Source organism: Miniopterus schreibersii, assembly GCF_964146895.1.
Source record: "Miniopterus schreibersii genome assembly, chromosome: X".
Classification (NCBI taxonomy): domain Eukaryota; kingdom Metazoa; phylum Chordata; class Mammalia; order Chiroptera; family Miniopteridae; genus Miniopterus; species Miniopterus schreibersii.
The window spans coordinates 90,008,117-90,031,195 of record NC_138104.1 but is presented as its reverse complement, the minus strand read 5'-3'; the positions used below and the strand labels follow the sequence as shown (position 1 = coordinate 90,031,195).

The 23,079-nt window shown below is 37.0% G+C and overlaps 1 protein-coding gene across 1 annotated transcript in view; it reads left to right on the top strand.

Moving 5' to 3' along the window:
• IL1RAPL1 (interleukin 1 receptor accessory protein like 1) overlaps nt 1–23,079 on the top strand; it is a 1,172,201-nt gene that overhangs the window by 604,739 nt on the left and 544,383 nt on the right. The window contains exon 5 of the mRNA XM_081125599.1: nt 14,443–14,722. Coding sequence (XP_080981725.1) covers nt 14,443–14,722 — 280 coding nt within the window. The remainder of the gene's footprint in view (nt 1–14,442; nt 14,723–23,079) is intronic.

Here is a 23,079-nt window from a genome sequence, read left to right as displayed (position 1 = left end):
GGCCTTTCCCTGTGAGGTGCCTCTAAATTGGGAAAGAGATTAAATTAGATCACTGTTTGTTTGGTCTGTTGCTCATCATGTTGATATTTAATCCAGTGTCCAACAAGTGTCCCAACGGTATATAATGCCTGAAGCTGGCAATGTTTTTTGACCTATCTGTATGCACATACCCTTATCCATTTTGTTGTCCAAATAAAGGATTTTTGTAGAGGTACACATGAACTAAATAAATAGCATGCTAGTACTCCCAATGAATGTAAAACAGAGTGCATTATGTTTAACAAATCAAAAAAACTTACTGAGTTCTCCACATATTTTATGTGGAATAAAATTATTCTGAGTCAAAAAAATTGTATTGCTTTGCAATACTATAAAACAAGGAAAAAATGTATAGTTATTTTCCCCCCAAAATTAGTAAGGTTAAAAATACCTAGAAAATACCATTATGAGTAGTTGTGCTGATAACCAAGATATGTATTTTCATTACCAATTTAAGTGAACATCTTTTCAGTCAGTCACAATGGTAAAGCAAATAGATATGGAAATAACTATAGATATATAATTAGAGATAGATTTAGATAGATGGACGATGATCGGTAGGTACATAGGTAGGTAGGTAGGTAGGTAGGTAGGTAGGTAGGTAGATAGATAGATAGATAGATAGATAGATAGATAGATAGATAGATAGATGATAGATGGTAGGTAGGTAGGTAGATAGGTGATAGATGATAGATGATAGATAGATAGACAGACAGATAGATGATAGATAGATGATAGATAGATAGATAGATAGATAGATAGATAGATAGATAGATAGATAGATATAGATGATAGATGATGATAGATGATAGATAGATGATGATAGATAGATAGATAGATAGATAGATAGATAGATAGATAGATAGATAGATAGATGATAGATGTTAGATGATAGATAGATAGATATAGATAGATAGATGATAGATATAGATAGATATAGATGATGATGATAGATAGATAGATAGATAGATAATGATAGATAGATAGATGATAGATAGATAGATGATAGATGATAGATAGATAGATAGATAGATGATGATAGATGATAGATAGATGATAGATAGATAGATAGATAGATAGATAGATAGATAGATAGATAGATAATAGATGATAGATAGATGATAGATAGATATAGATGATAGATAGATGATAGATAGATAGATAGATAGATAGATAGATAGATGATAGATAGATAGATAGATAGATAATAGATAAATAGATGATAGATAGATGATAGATAGATATAGATGATAGATAGATGATAGATAGATGATAGATAGATGATAGATAGATAGATGATAGATAGATAGATAGATAGATAGATAGATGATAGATAGATAGATAGATAGATAGATAGATGATAGATGATAGATAGATAGATAGATAGATAGATAGATAGATAGATAGATAGATAGATAGATAGATAGATGATAGATAGATGATATAGATAGATAGATAGATAGATAGATAGATAGATAGATGATAGATAGATGATATAGATGATAGATAGATAGATAGATAGATAGATAGATGATAGATGATAGATAGATAGATAGATAGATAGATAGATAGATAGATAGATAGATAGATGATAGATAGATGATATAGATAGATAGATAGATAGATAGATAGATAGATAGATAGATAGATGATAGATAGATGATATAGATAGATAGATAGATAGATAGATAGATAGATAGATAGATAGATAGATAGATAGATGATAGATAGATAGATAGATGATGATAGATGATATAGATAGATAGATAGATAGATAGATAGATAGATAGATAGATAGATAGATGATAGATAGATGATAGATAGATAGATAGATGATAGATAGATAGATAGATAGATAGATAGATAGATAGATAGATAGATAGATAGATAGATAGATAGATGATAGATAGAGATAGATAGAGATAGAGATAGATAGATGATAGGTAGATATAGGTAGACAAAGATATTGGTAAAGTCTCAGTTCTCAAAGTCCTAGCATTACAGAGATGAATGAAATAGATGTAAGCAAGTATTAATTCAATATAATATATGCTAACAAACATGTGTATTAAATAGAGAACACAAAAAAATAATTTAAAAAAATTATTTAAAGTAAATAGAAATTGCTCCATTCTTAAAAGATGGACAGTATGCATCAAGGTGTTATCAATTCCTTATGACCAGAATAACAACAACTAAAAAACAAAAAGAACCCAGCCCAGCAGGTGTGGCTCAGTAGTTGTGAGCTGACCCATGAACCAGGAGGTCAAGGTTCAACTCCTGTTCAGGGCACATGGCCCGGTTGCAGGCTCGATCCCCAGTAGGGGTCATGCAGGAGGTAGCCTATCAGTGACTCTCTCTCCTTGTTGATGTCTCTCTCTCTCCCTCTCCTTTCCTCTCTCTGAAATCAATAAAACATATTTTAAATAAAGAATTGATATTTTCTCATACAATGTGCATCTGCTTATGTTGACCCAAACACTGGGGCTTTTCCTGCTCCTGTTCAGTGTGGGAATGAAGAAGGGAGCATCCACTATATTCCAGGTACATTGTTAGGCTCTTTCTCATATCGCTTTTAAACATCAAGAAAAGAAAAATAAAGTTTCAAAGCCAATATGAGTCTTAAGTAGCATTTGCTGTCAGGCAAGGCAGGGGTAACTTTATCCAACACAGAGAGATGGGGCTTTCAGATTAACTGTCAAAGAATGGCACAGAGAAAATTACCTCAAAGCATGGAGGATTTGCTCACATATCTGCATGCAAGGAATAAAACACCCCTGAAGACTATTTTCTAGGCCAAAAGCAAGTGTGGGCCTTAAAAAAGGCAAAGGCAGAAGATTTCACAAGGAAAAGTGATCGATGAGTTTGAAGAAGCCTCGAAGATCAGTTCAGGATTCAATTGTTACAGCGGACCTTCATCTGGGTGACTGCAGGAACCCCAGTCCTCCTGTCAACCCAGATAGTACAATTGAATTAGAAGCTTCTAACAGTCCAAGTTCGCCATCAGACTCTTTTGTGCCAAATTATCTGAAAATTGCTTGCTTGGTTCTTTTCTCTGGGGCCCTGACTGCTCTCTACCTGGCATTCTTCGTGCCCTCCAAGGCATGCAGCAGGCACAAGCACAGCCCTAAACACAGGGAGATTTCCATTATAATAACCAGAACAAGTACACCACACAGATTTTTCAACATGCAGATTGAAGGCCCTAGGAGCTTAAATGACTCCCTTGACCTAGATGTGGCTGGGTTTTGAACTTGGGTCTGGCTTGTCCACAGATCATATACTACCCTAGTGTACTATTACATTCATTTTCCAACTCTATCTTTATTAACAGACATGTTCGCAAGAGAATGACAAATAATGTTTTTCATAATGAATGAGTCACACATAGATCCCAGGGCCCCTTCTGGTTAAATTATGTTCAGAAGAATTTCATTAAGCCTTTTGTTCCATATCTTTATGGAATATATGCAGTGGCTGTCTTTACAATCCAGTTTGATTTTCCAGAAAACCCTATTCATTAATCAACCCAGATTCAAATGTGCTCTGGGTATCCCCCAAATTCATGCTCTTCCTGAAGTCTCAGAATGCAAATTATGTGGAACTATAGTTTTTGCAGATGTAATTTGTTTAAATGAGGAAATACCAGAGTAAAGTGATTCCTAAATTCAGTATGACTAGTACCCTTATAAGAAGTAAAGAGACACAGACATAGAGTCACACAGGGAAAACATCATATGAAGGTAAAGGCAAAATTTGGAGTGATGTGTCCACTAGCCAAGGAATGCCGAAGATTGCCCACTGTCACCAGAAGCTAAGAGAAGGAAACGGAGCAGTTTCCCTCAGGATGCCCAGAAGGAACCAACCCTGCTGACACATTGATTTCAGACTTCTAAGCTCCAGAGTTGTGCAAGCATTAATCTCTGTTGTTGAAGCCTCTTAGCTTGTGGTACTTGCTCACAGCAATATGAGGAAATTAATATAAACTGTTTATGGTACATGGTAATTAAGACAAGGTACACTTCAGTGTGGCCATGTGAATGTGTGAAAACCCAGGCTGAAGAGTGATACTGCCAGGAAGAGACAAGGTATACAAGACAAATCTTCCAATAACCACTCGGGGTGCTCCATACTGAGTGCCTCTCTTAGTTTCTCCCTCAACTCTGGGGAATAATGATTACTCTCCACCTCTTACAGATAAGGAAAGGCCCTAGAGGATCTGACCACTCTCTAGCCCACTCGCTTCCTCCAGCTACCCAGCCTTCCTGGTCTCCCTTAAATGTTTCCAGTGCATTCCCACCTCAGAACCTTTGTTTTGAACCCTGCTGTCCTACACATCTGCCCAGTTTACTCTCTGGTCAAATGTTGGCTCCTCCAAAAACCCTTCTCTAGCTACTGTAGTGAGAGCACCCCATGCACCCTAGCCTCTTATTATGCTTTATTTTTGCTTCCCAATGCATTCTATTGCTATGGTTGTCTCACTTCTCTCTGTGTGCTGGCACTCTGTTTTTGTCACCACTCTACCCCCAGCACACAGAGGGTTTTCTACCTCACAGTGGGTGCTTAATAAATGAATGAACCGCATAAGCTGTGGTACAAATAAGTTAACTGTCAATTCCCCACTGCCTCGCTGAACTCTGTTTGGTACTCAAAACTGATTTCTTTCTGACTTTTGAAGTAGAATCATAAATAGATGAAGTAGCTCATAAATAGGTTCAAAAGTCTGGAAGAAGTTCCACATGACATCATAATGTAAAAGTAGAACTGATTTATGGAAGCAATGGTTCTAAAAGCACTACATTTACAGATGTATTTTTCTTTCTACATCCCTTGTGGTGCATGGCTGGTTAGGAAGGGCTACTCTTTCAGTTCAAGAGATAGTCAGGGTATCGGATGGGTCCCTCTTGATCATAAAGTAGTCAACTTATGATCATGATTGAAGGCACTAAATAAATATTTGCCCTAAATTATAGGGAGTTCCCTGTAGTCAGCAGCACAGCACTCCTCAAACCCATAAAAGAATGCCAAGAGTCAGTGCTGCAACTCTCTGGTAGAACCAGGAGTCTATTTCTCCCCTTTTTCCTTTCCGAAAATATAAATACTTACCTGACCATCTTTTGCCCTGGAAATGAGTTTATTTTATTCAAACAGAAAAGATATACAGATAGATTAGGTCATCAAGGAAAAATTTTTGTGCTTCAAAGACCCAGGCCAGACTCTACTGCAAACCCATGCACTGTTTGGACTTTGTTGAATGTTCCCCTCCAGGAAAGATAAAAATCATATCTGTACTTGCTCTGGATTTCAGACCTAGGAATATTGTAGCATTTCTGGTGCCCCCTCAGCAAATGACCTGTTGCCTCTGAGGAACTGTCGACATTGAAAACTAATTTTAAGCATGCTTTATATAAACCTCATGGTGTTATTCAGAAAGAAGGCTTCTCTCCCCTTTGTGGATAATATGGGCAAGTACTGGGTCAGTGTCGTGATCTGCTTGCTGTTGGGTCACATGCTGTAACCCTAGATGGCATTTCAAAAGGGTAAGATTATGCTGACATTGTCCAATAAAAGAAAAGCTAACAACAGCAGTGGGAGAAGAGTAAATACAAGACACTGGTGTGGTTTGTAATGGGCCAGGAGATATTACAGGTGAGGGGAGAGGTACCAGGTACTGAGGGGCTGCTATGGCTGAGCAAAAGGGGGCTCCAAGTTGGGCAGCAGATCTCTTTACCACACCTCCAAGAGCTTCACTGCCTTATTTTGTCTTTATAACAGATACAAACAATCAACTTCCTCAGTTGTGAGAGGCTTGCCTGGAGGGTAGAGCCAAAAGAAATACAAAAGCTTGTATGAGGACAATCTTTCATTGAAAAGACAGTGCACAAGTGAATGGATTGAATTATAATGTTGAGTAAAAGTGGTGAAAATGGAGCAAAATATGTTCGATGAATCCTGTCAGAGATTTAGGGTTGATATGTGGTGGCTGTGGCACTTTTGCCATTCAGTAATCAGATGAATGACATTTATGATGTTACATTGTTGTAATTTGAGACAAACGTAGGAAACTGTGCTTGGTGCTCAGTTTAATAAACAGTACATAAGAGTGAACACATATGTATTGACAGGAGACCAAATAGCATATGTAGTGAAATAGGTGCTTACATAGATGGCTGTTGTGAAAAACATTATGAGACGGTTTTTGAAAATCTATTTAAAAATTAGTATAAAGCCTTAAAAGTCTATTATTTGATCCAATAATTGCACTTTGGGGATTAGGTGCTGAGGAAATAACACTATTTTGGGGAGGGTAAAGTTATGGAGCACTGTGTGTATAAAGTTTTTGTTTTTTATCACAGTCAAACTTAGGGGGAAAACCTATAGACAACTAACAGCAGAAAAGTTAAGTAAATTATAATGTAGCACTATCATGGAATATTGTACAATTATTACAAAATATTAGGTATAAAAATCAATCATGATACAAAGTTCTACTGAGAAAAGAAATGAAATAAACAAAAGGATAGGTTATGAATGAATATTATTCTCTTTTTACTCCTGTAGTTTCCCTTTTTCCTTTTTATCATTAGAAAAAATACTTTACAGAATAAATCCTCACTAATTGTATGCTATGCAAAGCACAGGTTTTTGTGTCTTGGTATCAAGAATACCTGCTAAAGTTGGGAGATTAAGATATGATGGAGGGTGAACTCTGCTGTCAGGGTCTTATTTGTCTTGGCGCCAGCTCTCCTCTGATTAAGAGGGAGCCATATCTCAGAAGATATTTGATAACAGCTCACCAAGGCCTGCACTCACCTGGGAATGACCTACATTGCGAGGGTGAGAGATGATAAATTCCAGGCTTTTTCAGAAAAGGATAGTCTAGAAACTAGATTCCTAATAATTGGCAGAGTCTCTTAAGTAACATCAATTCTTACCACCCACACTGATCTCTCTAAAATACTTGAAAGAGCTCTTCCAAGAGTGTTAGGCAGTATCTATTTAAAGGCAGGAACCTAGAAATCTTCTAGATGAACATACTCCAGGAGGTAGAGATGAGGAAGCGCTGTGTGAACCAGTGCCTGCTATAAAGCTTCACTGGCGTATTCTGCTGCTGTCATTGCTCTTGATGATTTGGGGGCTTGTCAGCTTCCTCTTCTGAAGAAATGCGGCGTTACCAGTTTTCATTTATAAAGTTCATATTTGAAAAGAGTAGCAGCCAGTGCAAATAAAGTGCAGAATTCACTTATTTAAAATCCAGCCTCAGACTTTCTGTTCATTGTCTGTGATATCTTAAGTGCATGGCCTACACTTCCTAACTGTACTCATATCTCAGATTCAGCTTTTCTCAGCACACTTGGGGTAGAGACAAATGATGCCAATATCTCAGGTATTTATTTTTAATCATTGAAATAAACTATGTATATGCATTTTAGGTCTGTGAGTTAGTCTAAAAAATGTATTATATTTTTATTGCCTAAACATTCTAAATGAAGAAATTATAAAAAGTCAGACATGGTGTTAAATTTTTTAGTTGATTGACAAAAGATGTAAGTTACAGGCTAAACTGGCATTATTCTTTTTTCTCATTGCTTATATTTAGTCAGTCACTTCTGCCAATTTTACCTCCTAAATCTTTCTCAAATGTATCCAATTTCTCCTTCTGTACTGTGTCAACCCAACTTCAGACATTTAATAACATCACTTTCTTGGCTAAAGCCTTATATCTCTACCTAAAAATTCACCCAGCATAGCTTATCTAAAACCATTAGGCTGGTTTAGTCACCTCCCTGATTGAAACTTTTTACTCTTTCTCCCATTGCTTTTACAATGAAGGCAAACATTTTAAAATCTCATAAAGATACCTCCATGATCTGTCTTTGTCTACTTCTTTCCCCTCGTCTCTTGTTATCTCCTGCTTTAAACTTGTTTCAACGTCACAAAGCCATTTTATAGTTCCTACAAAACTGCTGCCTCTTGGTTCTGTGGCTTTGCTTTTGTGTCTCCACCTCCAAATCAAATATCTGTTCACCAACATTTGTATGGCTAACTTCTTGTTTTTCCTTTATCTTAAACATTTTCCCTTCATGGCACATGTTTCTGCTCAGCCCTTTGCATTTCTTTATCATTGCATTTCCGTGTTGTGCTTTTAATTTCTCTCTTCCATTAGACGGTGAGCTGCTTTAAAACAAGGGCTGCGCCTGCAGGTCTTGATCACTGCAGCACCTAGGACAGAAACTGAAATGCAGCTAGCTCTCACTGTATGAACTGTGTTAGGTAAGCTTTCCTAGAAAAGAGTCCAAGGTGCAGATTTTGATGCATACAAGTGACTGAGGGAGTGCCCTTCTGGGAAAACCTGAGGAACAGATGGAAGAAGGGCAGGGAAGGGAAAAGAGGTGGTGAGGAGGTTACTGGTGAACCGTCGCCTTGCCATGGTCCACATACACAGGCGCTCTGAAGTGTGAACTGGACTATAAAATTGTCCCTACTTGAGGAAAAGGGCCTGGCCTTTTTTACACTCACATCAATCAGTTATTGGCAGTGAGCACATCCAGGGGTTTAAATTTCCCAGCATGGTGGCTTCTGTCAATCAAGGGTACTTTTCAAGAGGAGACAATTCTGAGCTGTGAGCATACACTACTCAAAGTAGCTGGAGAATAGATATTTCAGTTTAGTAAAGGGGATCAGGGTGGGACATCTATTATACTATCACAGATGTCTTAATTATGTTATCACTATTTCAATGTACCCACCCAAGTAGATGCTTTAAGAGTAATATAATTTAATTTGCCCTTTTGTAAGTAAAATCTTACATTTCCATATTAGGATGCAATATGTATAAGCTCTAGGATTAGACTTTTTTTTAACAACACAACCTTCAAGTTTGTTACCATGGAAATATTTTGAACTCACACATGCAGTAATAATGACTTAATTAAAAATACTTTCCCTAATCTTGCTTGAATTTACTTACATTATCCAGTCTGCATAGCCTTTGTTTATGAAATGGTACATCAGTATGAACTCCTTGTAAAGGAATTCGTTGTGAATCTAATTCCATCACTGTCTTCATCTAAGCTCCCAGAAGATTATGGTTGGTAACAAAAATGAATGATATGATGCTTCCTACTCCCACTCCCCAGTGCAGCTTTAGAACTTCATAAACTCCCGTTGACTGAAGAAATTTGTACTGCAGAAGAGTCATCGAGCTGGGGCATTTCCATACAATCCTCCCATCAAGGAAGGAGAACACCAATAGCAGATTTCCTGAGAGAGGCTTGTAGAATGGCATTTTATTCTGAACAACAGAAAAACAGATTAAATACTACTGGCTTAGATAATTACTCGATGACAATTTAAAAAATAATAATAGTAAATATTAGTACATAATGGAATTAACAGTGTCTGGAAATATGCTTTTGGAATGATTGCTTCCAAGTCAACAGAGCTTATGTGCTGAATCAAGAAAAAATTGAACGAATCAGCAATTCTGGTAATCAAGAGTTAAGTTTTAAGTTGTCACATTTTCTTTTAAGATTTGAGATCTTTTTGCAAAAATTTTTTATTGATTTTTAGAGAGAGAAGAAGGGAGAGGGAGAGAGAGAGAAACATGGAAGTGGGAGTGAAAGATTGATCTGCTTCCCCCTGCATACAAGGAAAAAATATCACTTATCACTTGTCTCATTTAATTAAATGCTTTAATTTAATTATTGGAAAAAGCAATATGCCCATCATTTATTTAGAAGTTTATCTAAATAATTAGAAAACATCTTAAATTGTTCTTTATATTACTTGCCATTTTTCTCCGAAAATATTACAAAATGTTAATAATTTTATAGTTTATTTTGAACACCATACATTTAGTCTAATGGTAGTAAAAGTTTCTAAGATATACATCCTACGTCTATTTCCATATTAAATGAACATAAAGTGTCTCTGATATCCAAGGTCCTGTTATTTTTTCACTTCATCTCTGCCTTTTTCTTGGCATGTGACTGAGCTGTTTGATACCTTTTTCTTGATGGATAGTCAAGTTCGGAATAACTCTCATTTTCCATAATATTTACAGTTCTCTTTCAACATTTCTCTCAGTAAGCATATTCTAAAAGTAAGTATTAACCTCTCTGTCTATCCCCAACACAACTCTCCCACTATTGTATTTTCAAAATTTTTTTGTTGCTTTTGACACTATTGCAGATGTCCCAATTTTTCCCTCCTTTGCCCACCTCCACCCATCTCTTACCCCCTCCCCCACCTTTCTCTCTGGCCACCACCACACTGTTGTCTGTGTCCATGGGTTATGCTTATATGTTCTTTGGCTAATCTCTATACCTTTTTTCACCGAGCCCCTTCTACCCGCCCTTCCCTCTGAAAGCTGTCATTCTGCATCTTGATCTAATTTGTTGCTAACTTTTTAAACCTTTAAGACTAAATATTTTTGCCTTTAGCTTCAAGCATTTTACCTTATCTTACAAATCTTCTGAGAGTTTAAGTAAGTTTATCTAACTATTTATACTGCTAATTTTTTCTGCCTTTTTCACTGGTAGGGATATCCTCTGTGGTAGTTGACCTCCGTTACTTGATTCTCAAATTGTATTGTAATTCTTATAGTGGTAAAATAAGACAATGTTTATCACCAGAATTATAACTGTTTAAAACAAAATTCCACCAAGGATTAATTTCATGTAATGGGTCAAATGTACGAAATTGTGTCAGTAAATGCCATGTGTAGTTATATAACCTTGACATCTCTGTGTACAGTTCTGTCATCCTATTTAACATGGTGTGGCAACTCTGCAGCATTGGCAGGGATGATGGCGATGGCTTAGACATGGATGGTGTCCACCAAGCTTCCAGCACTTTACTCTAGACAATATCTAATACAGATCTTTAACAGGAATCTTAGACAAAACTTTAGTAGTTGAAACTAACTAAATTAAAGAATATTGTGAAGTTGATAATACTTTTATCAAGAAACAATACTATGGTGGTAGGGAGAATGAATTCTAGGGTTAGACATAGTTGGGTGAGAATCCCAGGACTTCTACTTCTTAGCTTTTGTTGAGTTTCTTCAGTTATAAAATTTAGTTGTTAATTTATTTACTGAGTCATTCATTCATTCATTCATTCAGCAAATGTGTGTTGAGCTGGTGAGCAGCACAGTTCAAAGCTAAAGAAGTGAGTTAGAAAGACAAAGCCCTTGATTCAAGGGGCTTACATTCTATTGGAGAGAGAGAAAGCAAAAAAAGTAGGCACATAGTATAACACCAGATGATAATAATTCCCCTGAAAAAATCTTAAGCAGAATCTGGATCATGTGACCAGAATAGGAAGCCGGTGTTTCCGGCAGAGCATTTAGAAAAGTCCTCTTTGAAGAGGTGCTATTTGGAGGAAGAGAGGGAGGAAGGCATTCAGTCCTTGGTGAGAACTGCTCCACATGGAGGGAACAATGAGTTGAAAAGCCTTAATGGATATTTTTGTGGAGGGTAAGTGAAAATTTGTAAACTCAGTCATAGTTAAGTGCTCATTAGATGTTAGATATTATTTTAAGATAAGAAATGTAGATGACTCAATAGATTATATGCCGCCTTTGTTCTTCCTTTTCATATTGATAATTTTCCTTCTATCAGATTCTACATTATTCAGCCTGTCCTCATTTTTATTTATTTTTATTTTTTATTTTATTTATTTTTTAAAATATATCTTTATTGATTTCAGAGAGAGGAAGGGAGAGGGAGAGAGAGAGATAGAAACATCAATGATGAGAGTCATTGATCGGCGGCCTCGTGCACGCCCCAAACTGGGGATCGAGTCCTCAACCTGGGCATGTGCCCGAGCGGGAATCGAACCGCGATCTCCTGGATCCTAGGTCGATGCTCAACCGCTGAGCCATGTCTGGCCGGGCCTGTCCTCATTTTTAATCTTCAATGAGTTAAACCCTGCTGACAATAATCAGATGCTACTGCTCTTAGAGGTCCTCTTTTCTTGGTTTTGCCTTTGGCTCAGTGTTTGTATTCTGTGAGCTGTCATTGATTATCTTGCTAGGCGTGGGGCAACTGCCCTCTCTAAGTAGAAAACTCTCAACTTCCCTGTGATTATGTTAATAGTGATGTACCTGACCTGTGGGGACCTGTTGTGTGTGTTTGTGTGTGTGTGTGCATGTGTGTGTGTGTGTGTGCAGGGGGAAGGGTGATAAAAAATAATACCAAGATGCCATTTGGAAGATGATGCTTTCAGATAACTGAGAAAACCCAACTGATCCCAACCCCCATTAGCCACATTTTCCACCATTGTTTCTACTTTGTACTTCCCATGATGCTACCCGAAACCAGACCAATGTACCTCTTTCTCTTGCTGAGATACTACAACCAGAGCTTGACCCACTCTTGTATTTCCTTCTGCCTTCTTTGGCTATAAAACATTTATTCCTGATTTTATAAGTGTGGATCCAATCAGAGACAAACACCACACACTAATTTGAATATGGGAAATTTTTAGAAAGAATTACTAAGTGGCACAAAGAACTTATGCACCTCTATGTTCATAGCAGCATTATTTACAATAGCTAAGATCTGGAAGCAGCCCAAGTGCCCATCAGTAGATGAGTGGATAAAAAGCTGTGGGACATTTACACCATGGAATACTATGCAGCTGTAAAGAAGAAGGATCTTTTATCCTTTGAGACAGCATGGAGGGAACTAGAAAGCATTATGCTAAGTGAAATAAGCCAGTCAGAGAAAGACAAGTACCACTTATATGTGGAATGTAATAAACAAAATAAACTGATGAACAAAATGGATCCAGAGACATAGAAGCATGGAACAGACCGAGGAATCTCAGAGGGAAAGTGGGGATGGAGGAGTGGGTGGGGAGAGATTAATCAAAGAGCTTATATGTTTATGAGCATAACCTATGGACACAGACATTGGTATGGGGATGGTTTGGGGGTGGGGTAGATGTGTGGTGGAGGGGATCAATGGGGGTAGAAAGGGGACATCTGTAATATTTTCAACAATAAAGATTAAAAAAATAAAAAATCTATTGGGATGACAGTGGTTAATAAAACTATAGAGGTATCAAGTGTACAATTCTGTGATACATAATCTGTATATTGCATTGTGTGCCCACCACCCAAAGTCAGATCTTTCATCACCATATATTTGACCCCCTTTACCCTTTACTAATCCCCTATAAAAAAAAAAAGATTGGCTAGTAAGAAAGATCTATTAGTCTACTCAGGTTGCCATACAAAATACCATAGACTAGGTGGCTTACACAACAGAAAGTTATTTCTCACAGGTCTAGAGGCTGAGAATTGCAAGATCAAGGTGTTGGCCGATTTGGTTTCTGGTGAGAGCCCTCTTTCTGGTTTACAGATGGCACCTTCTCACTGTGCCTTTTCTCTATGAGCACCAGAAGGGAGGGAGGGAGGGAGGGAGGGAGGGAGAGAAGAGGAAGGGAAGTGCTGGTATCTCTTCTAACAGCCCTAATCCTTTCATGAGGGTTCTGCCCTCATAACCTCATCTAAACCTACTTATCCCCCGAATACCCCTCTTCCAAATACCATCACATTCAGGGTTAGAGAGTCAAAGTATGACTTTTAGGAGAACACAAACATTCAGCCCATAACAAAAGAGAACTCAGAAGAATAAAGGCTACTATTGCGCCTATAGCTGATATACAGCCCCCAAGGAAAAGCCCCTATCTTCTGACCTCCAGAGTGACATCCAAACCTTATTGAGGAAGCACATGGCTTACTGGATGGCAGAAGTCAGTGAAGTGCCACACTGGCAGAACTTGCAAATCTGCCCTCTGGAATTTGACAGAGACGACTCCTTTAAAGTACCTGGAAAAGCAGTTTGTGGGAAAGTGTCTCAAATGAGGCTGTGCTAAAAAACTACCAAGCTGCTGGCTGCCTGGCACTGCAGGAACTGGGTGCTAGAGAAGCCTTGTACTCTACAAGGGCCATCCCAGCAAGCATGCTGGGACCAGGGAGCAAAACCCTCTCCTCCTGCAATGTCTCTTCAGCACCCTCTACCAACAGAGCTTCAGTGCCAGCTAGCAGAAGAAAGCTGTTTCCACGATCCAGATCCACTTTCAAAGAACAGGCAAAAAAGGTGGCTAGGAAGATGTAGAGTAGAAAGGCAATAAACCAATAGCCATCACACTGATAGAAACTAAGAATAAATACCAGCAGAAGCAAACTAAGTGTCGAATATGCTGTTTGTTAGCATGGTAAATTACTTTTCAGCACCATTCTGAGTTTGATCCAAGGCTGAATCCTCTATGCCTAGAATAGAATCTACTCCAATATAGATGTTCGATATATATTTGTTGAATGAAAAATGAATGAATGAAGTAATTCTTAAATTTTTCTCTAATGTACTATCTCTCTCTTTATTTTAGCTGATGGATGCACCGATTGGTCTATCGATATCAAGAAATATCAAGTTTTGGTGGGAGAACCTGTTCGAATCAAGTGTGCACTCTTTTATGGTTATATCAGAGCAAATTACTCCCTAGCCCAAAGTGCTGGACTCAGTTTGATGTGGTACAAAAGCTCCGGTCCAGGAGACTTTGAAGAGCCAATAGCTTTTGATGGAAGTAGAATGAGCAAGGAAGAAGACTCCATTTGGTTCCGGCCAACGTTGCTGCAGGACAGCGGTCTTTACGCCTGTGTCATCAGGTATGCATTTCATCCTACTCCTGCCCGCTCAGATCACATGCTGCTCTCTTATGCTTAAATTTTGCTGTTCTCCCTTTCACCTGAGGTATTGTCTCAATATTTGTGTGCTTGCTGCTTTCTAAACTTTAGAATCTAAATCATAAAAAGATGGGATTGGAATTTATATTGAGACATTATTTCTGGCTTATGGAGAAAAGAGATACCATCTGGGTAGCTACTTCTGTTGCCAGAAATTACTGAAGACTATGAAATAAAATTTATAGAGGAGGTGAAATGTTGCAAATCAAATGTAAGCAAAGACTTGCAGGAAGGATGCATGGTTTATTGCTAAATGGGTTGTAGCATTTTGTTATTGCCCTTCACAGACAGATAGAGCGCAGATAGCTCTGGTTCACACACATCTGCAAAGATGATTTAGGTAATGTGTGTATGTGCACAGGAATAGGAGGGCAGCATTGCCATCTTAGGGGATTCGAATATAAAGGCTGTTTTCCAGATCATTTTCTTAACTAAAAGTGCTTGGTCAATACAACAATTTACCCAGGTCCCTCAGGGCCCATACAAAAGTTAATAACAAAGTCTGTCCCCTTATCCCCAAAGAAACTCATCACACATCCACATATCTTTGTCTGCTTGCAGAAGAGACATAATACATTGAAATAGTATCCATGTAACACATTAGGAGTTTAAAAAATCTCAGCTTAAGAAGTTAGCCCTTCATGGATTGTGAATCACACCTGGCATGAATGCTTGCGGATGTCATTAGACCAGCGATTTTCAGCCTTTTTCATCTCATGGCACACATAAACTAATTACTAAAATTCTGCGGCACATTATCTTTTGACAATCTGACAAAAAAATAGGTATAATTTGGATTCATTCACACCGGATGGCTATTGTGTTGGCTGTTGTCATTTTTTTTTTTTTATTTGACAATCAAGAGAAAAGAGGTCAGTAGCCATGACTAAATAGTTAGGTGTTGGGTGTTTTAAAAATTATTGCTGCGCACCAATCTGAAAACCTCTGCATTCGATTAAAAGAACATTGTCAAAGGAAGGTATAGTCATATAGAGGATCTGTTTAAATCTGTCTTTCTGTATTTTGTCCTATTAAGAGAAATAAAGCCAAAATTAATTTAGTTAATTCTCAATTTGGAGACTCTTTCAGAATCACCTAGTGTCTTTTTCACATCAGAATTCAACCCCCACTTCTGAAATTCTGATTGGCAGCTGTCACTCCTCTGTCATAAGAACTGTGCCCCCCCCCCATCATCACCTGTAGAAATTAACTTTATGCTGATTCATGACTATAGGTATGTAAGGACATTAAAGTAGGTCAGAGCTACATAAAAATATTAAACAGAAATTTACCTTTTTAACACTGGCAACATATATTTAGGGTTAGTTTTGGAAAATATAAATGAATGCAAGTAAAACTGTGCTTGGAAAAAAAGTGCACTGGATTGTGAAACAACAAATCCACCATTTCTTTGGCGACCCTTGTTCTTTCCCTTAGGGTCTACCAATCTTTGCATGTTCAAATGTAACTGTTATTAGAAGTAGAGATTTTGTAGAGACTTTGATAAATAATTGCCATAATAGTACAGTTAAGAGGACTGTTTGGGACTGGCTGTTCTCACTTGATTAATAGTAATTTGATTTAAATTCACATCTGCTGTGATTCTTTAAAAAAATCATTATTTCTGATTGTTCATGCATGTGTAGAGGTGATTCTTCAAGAGAGGCAAATGTGTGTCCTCATTTATCTGAGATTAGAATTGAGCTGCATGTCCATAGTCTAACGCTTAACTTCATTATGTGTTTCTGATAGGAAAATAATGATGTGTTCACATTAGTAATCTGAATTTTCAAAGCACTGAGGTTGCAAATCTTTGATGTGTTTAAATATACACTGTAATCCAGTGCTCTGAGAAATTACATTAAATGTTCCTCAATTTATAGTTGCAATAAGGAATGAAAACTTAAAAGTTTCAAAAAACCATGACATTTGCCTATCTTTGTATGTCTACATTTTAATGGAAGGTCAAACTAAAAGACAAACGCCTTAAAGTTTATATGTGTCGAGTGGAGTTCTAGAGAAAGTGATAATCTCAACAACAAAAAAGATACTTTTATCACTGAAATTCAAATATTCCAATTACTTTGAAGCTAGTGTTGATATGGCTCCTTTTTCCAATTTGGAAAGCGATATTCAAAATCATAAACAGCAGTTGAAATAGCGTGGCTTAGTGTTGATGTTAAGGGAGCCCAGGGCTGTTAGAGTCACTGACATTTTGGCACATTGTTGGCTATCAGGCTTCAAAACTGTCACTATAAGTTTTTAAATAATACACTTTCAAAGAATTTTAGAAGTTTAAATATTTTAGCTTCTACTTAAAGATTCTAGTCTTTCTGATAAGTGTTCTTGGTATTAAAGTTATCAATGAAAAGGTTTAATAAACTGTTTCATGTACACCTAATTTGCATTCATACTTATTTACAATTATATGTTGTAAATAATGGAAATGCCTGAGACCGCCATCAGTGCTTATCAATGGATAAGAGCTTCCCTGCTCCCTTCTCTTTGTATCCCTTTGTATTATTGGCACAATAATACCACATAATTCTTTGCTCCATAGTAACTGGAATTTCAGTTATTTTTTCTTCTTCCTCAGTTTTTATTTTATTTTTTCATGAAAAAGGGAATGAAGGAGAGCTACATAACAATACATATTCTATATGTATTTCCTTTTCTTTATCGCCACTAAAAAAAATACATTTACTTATTAAAAAATAAAATCTTCCTGTGCTCTTAACCCCCCAGTCTTTTAATCCCCCTCTTCATAGTTGTGCCCTGTTAGCAGTTTCATATGTACATGTAAACATTTTAATGCCCCTGCAAAGGGTAGCATACTAAGTTTTTGGCACCTTAGTTTTTTACTAAAATTTTTATTTTTGAGGCAGTTTTAGATTCTTATTCAGTTACAAGAAATACTATAGTGAGGTCTCCTGAATCCTTTATCTGGTGTCTCTCAGATGTTCTTTAATGAATGAATAAACACTGCGGTGCTGTTCATACCTTGGAACACTATTCATCAATAAACAAGCACAGACTACACAACACATGCAGTAATTTGGATGGAAATCAAAAGATTTATGTTGAGTGAAAAATCCATTTCTAAAAAGTTATATACTGTATGATTGCATTTAGATAGCATTCTTGAGTTGAAAAACAGATATAGAGAAGACATCAGTGGTTGCTAGCAACTTGGGATTGGTGGGAAAGGAAAGTGGATGTGAACAATAGGAGATCTTGAGGTGATAGTCTTGTTCTGTATTTTGATTGTATCAATGTCAATATCCTGATTATGATACTATACTACAGTTTAGTAAAATTTTAATCCCCACCAGCAGTATAGGAGTGATCCAGTTTCTCCACATCCTTCCAGCATTTGGTATTGTCAATGTTTTTCATCGTAGTCATCAGTATATCATGATATCTCATTGTGGTTTCAATTTGCATTTCCCTGATGGCCAATGGTAGTTAATGTATTTTCATGTGCTATTTTGCCATCTCTGTCCTCTTCGGTGAAATGTGTGTTCAGGTCCTTTGCCATTTTATAATTGTATAATTTGTGTTCTTGTTTTGAGTTTTGAAAATTCTTTATTCTAGGTAATAGCCCTATTTTGGACATGTGGTTTGCAAATATTTTCTGCACATCTGTACTTTGTCTCTTCATCCTCTTAATAGGATCTCTTGTGGAACAAGATATTTCAATTTTGATGAGGTTCAGTTAATCATTTTTACCATTTATGGATCATGCTTTTGGCTCTTTGCCTAGCCCTGGGTCATGAAGATCTCTTTTTGAACATTTTTTTTGGCAAAAATGTTAATGCTTTACACTTTACATTAGTCTCTGATCCATTTTTAGTTAATGTTTGTATAATGTGTAAGGTTTATTTAGGTCAAGATATAACTTTTGGATAGATGTCCAATTGATCCAGAACCATTTGTTGAAAAAGCTCACTTCTCCATGGAATTGTTTTTGCAACATTTATTCAAAATCAGTTGGACATGTTTATATGGGTCTATTATAGGATTCTCTATTCTATACCTTTGATCTCTGTATCTATCTCTCTGTCAACATCACTCTGTCTTGGTTAATGAAGCTGTATGTTGGGGCTAAATATCAAGCAGAGAGAGTCCTCTCACTTTATCCTGTTTTTTAAAGATTGTTTCAGCAATTGTTGGGCTTTTCCTTTCCATATAAATTTTAGCATAAACTTGTCTATTTCTGTAAAAATTTTTACTGGAATATTGATAGGAATTGCAACTATAGATCAACTTAGGGAAAGTTCTTACCTTAACTGTGTTGAATTTCTCAGCGCATTCTTTGATTTTTTCCATTGACATTTTGTAATTTTCAGCATACAAATTCTGTACACATTTTGTTAAATTTATACCTGAGTATTTCATTGTCTTTGGTTTGTTTGTAAATGATAGTAGTGTCTTTTTAATTTCATTTTCAACATGTACATTGGTAGTATTGTTAGAAATGTGATTGATTTTTGTGTAATTTCTAAAAACATTTTTTTAAATGACAAAGTTTTCTCTCTTGTATCTAGTTCCTTTGCACAAGTCTTGATTTTCTCTTTAGAGACTAAATAATGTTTTCTCATTGAAAGTACATATTAAGAATCTATCAAAAGGTACTTAGTGAAATCCATTTATTTAGTCATCCATTTAACACACATCTACTGATCACTAAGTAATATGTCAAAGCTAGGATTACAAAGATTTTTTTAAAAAACAATTTTTACCTTCAAGTAGTTTACATAAGAGAAAGTAAGTGTGTAGTAAATTGTTATAGATACTATGATCCTAGTTTAAATACAGTGAGGTTTCACCAAGATGGAGTAACCCCGTTCTTCCAGGTTCTCTCTCTTACAACAAAAAATGCTGGATATAATGCAACAGACAAGCATTTTAAGTCCATAAAAGGTGGGAAGAAGGATTGTGTAGGGACCTCACAACTGGAGGAATGGCATGACGACGGTGCTCCAGTTGCCCTGCCAGATGATGTTGGCAAAGCCAGTCTTCTGTCCTCTACCTGGCAGAAGTAGGCAGCACTAACATGATCCACTGCTGTGAAAGCGTCAGCGTACCTGAGTGGAGGCTGACCTTCCATCCTCTGAACAGTGTGCAACTAGGTAGCATATCCTTCTGCAAAAAGAGTCCCCCACCACCCAGCCTCCAGGGGGGAAGTGGGGGCCATTTGTAATACTGTCAATGATAAAAAAATAAATTTTAAAAAAAGATTCTCAACATCATTTGTCATCAGGAGAATACCAGTTAAAAACTGCTAAAGTTCAAAAGAGTGACAAATGATAGAGATGCATTGTTGGTGGGAATATAAAATGGTACAACTGTTAATGGAAAACAGTTTGCAGTCTTTTTTTTTTAGTTCTACAAACAGCTTCAATATGACCCAGAAATTCCAATCCTAGGTATTTACCTAAAATAAATAAAAATCTATATCCACAAACACACACACACACAAATAATAGTTTCAATGGGGCCTAGTGGCATCCTGAGCCTCCACCCCCACCTGGCAGCAGTGAGAATCTCTGAGGCGCTGTGTGTCAGGAATAGTCACTGCTCGGCTTCACTTCTCTTCCATGGCATTGGTGGGGCTCACTAGGGAGCAAAGCTTCCACCCTCCACAAGGCAGACCAGAGGGTGGGAGGCAGGGCCAGTTGTCTAGTTTCCTACCTTCCCTTCCTGTGTCACTGTGGCCCAGCACAGAGTGAACATACTCCCTCACTGGAGGCATAAGGCAATGTGAGTTAAAGCCACACTTTCTCCAGGAATGTATCAGCAGGGCTGAGCAGGATGCAGAGCGTACATAGCCAAAAGGCCCTCTCGTCACATTTCACCAGGAGGTCTGCTTGCTGGAAAAGAAAAATAAGATTAAGTGGGATTCAAATTCTCATATCTACATTATGCAGAATACACAACAAAAAGAACACTCACTGGTCATATCATGAGTCAGGAAAATCACAACATGAATGAGAAAAGACAATCAACACATACCAACCCTGAGATAAATCAGATGTTGGAATTATCTGACGAAGACTTTTTAAATTCTTTTAATCTTTATTGTTGAAAGCATCACAGATGTCCCCAAGGATTTTAAAGCAACCATAATAAAAATGCTCCAGCAAGTAACTATAAAATCTCTTGAAACAGATGAAAAAATTAGAAACACCTCAGCAAAGTAATATAAGTTACAAAAGAGAAGCAAATAGAAATTATGGAACTGAAAAATACAATAACGAAAGTAAAAATTGATTGAGTGGGTATGATAGTAGAGTGGAGATGATGAAAGACAGTTTTACTTCTTTGCTATTCTATTAAATTTGACTTGCAAAGGCCAAAGTACTTCAGATAGCCAGGACCTCTGGGTATCTCTTGCTTTTCTAATTTTTTTTTTTTCATTTCATTGGATTTATAGCGGTGACAGTGGCTAACAAAATTATATAGATTTCAGGTGCAAAATTCCAAAACACATCATCTGTGCACGGTTTTGTGAGTTCACCACCCCAAGTCAAGTCTCCATCCATCATTATCCCCTCTATGCCCTCCCCACCTCCTCCTGGCAATCAGCACACTGTTGTCCACTTTCATGAGTTTTCTCTCTCTCTCTCTCTCTCTTTTTTTTTTTTCTCAATCCCTCTACCCCCACCAGCCCCACCCCCAACAGTTGTCAGCCTGTTCTCCATGAGTCTGTCTCTGTCTTGCTTGTTAATTCATTTTGTTCATGCTATTTATCTTTCTCCAATTGGCTATTTCACTTAGCATAATTTTCTCCACGTTCATCCATGCTGTCACATGGATAAAGATAAAATTTCATTTTTTATGGCCAAGTAGTATTCCATGGTGTAAATGTATCTATCATAGCTTTTTTTACCCACTCATCTACTGATGGGCACTTGGGCTGCTTCCACATCTTGGCTATTGTAAATAATGCTGCAGTGAACATGGGGGTGCCTATATTCTTTTCAATTAGTGTTTTGGGTTTCTTTGGATATATTCCTAGAAGTGGAATTGCTAGGTCATAAGGCAGTTCCACTTTTAATTTTTTAAGGAACATCCACACTGTTTTCCATAGTGGCTGCACCAGTCTGCATTCCCCCCAGCAGTGCAGCAGGATCCCCTTTCTCCACACCCTCCCCAGCACTGGTCGTTTGGATTTGTTGATGGCAGCCATTCTGATAGGGGTGAAGTGATTTCTCATTGTGGTTTTATTTTGCATTTATCTGATGATTTGTGACATTAAGCATCTTTTCATATATCTATTGGTCATCTGTATGTCCTCTTTGGGGATTTAATTGATATCTTAAGAGCATTTTACCCCAAAGCAACCAAATATACATTCTTTTCAACTGCACATGGAACATTTTCTAGTATAAACCACGTTAGGCCACAAAACAAGTCTCAGTGCATTTAAGAAGATTGAAATAGTATCAAACATCTTCTCTTATCATAATGGTATAAAGCTAGAAATCAATCACAAGGGAAACACTGAGAAACATACAAAGACATGGAGGCTAAATAACAGCAATGAGACCAGGAAAAAAATCACTGTATACCTTGAAACAAATGAAAATGTGAATACAGCAGCTGAAAAATCTATGGGCCATAGCAAAAGCTAAGAGTGAAATTCATAGCATTACAGGCCTATCTCAAGAAACAAGAAAAATCTCAAATAAACAATCTAACTGTACACTTAGAGAAGTATATTTTCAATTTCCTAATAGCTCTATTCTCTTTTCTGTCCAAAAGGCACATTGAATTGAATAATGTACCAAAATTTATTTCAATATCTACTTCAACAAACCTATTTCCTCCTCTGATGATTCCTCCTTTCTCAGTAAATAGGGTCACCATTATTTCGGTGGCACCAGCTGGAATATTTCACTTACCTTTGTTTCCTTCATTTTTCTTACCTTGCCTTAATTGGTTACCACGACCTGTCTAATTTGCCTTAGATACGCCTTTTGAGTTTATTATTTCTTGTCTATACCAATTTCCACTCTCCTGGTGAGTGCAATGTTTTTTATTAACTTTTTAAATGGAATTCTTAATTTTTCAATTACAAGTTATATTCAACATTATTCAGCATTTGTTTCAGATGTACAGCAAAGTGGTTAGAAAGTCATGTACTTTACAGTGTAGTCCCCCTGCTGCTTCAAGTTATACACATGGCACCATATATAGTTATGATATTATTGACTATATTCCCTATGCTATAATGTATATCTTGGTGCCTATTCTGTTACTACCAATCTGTATTG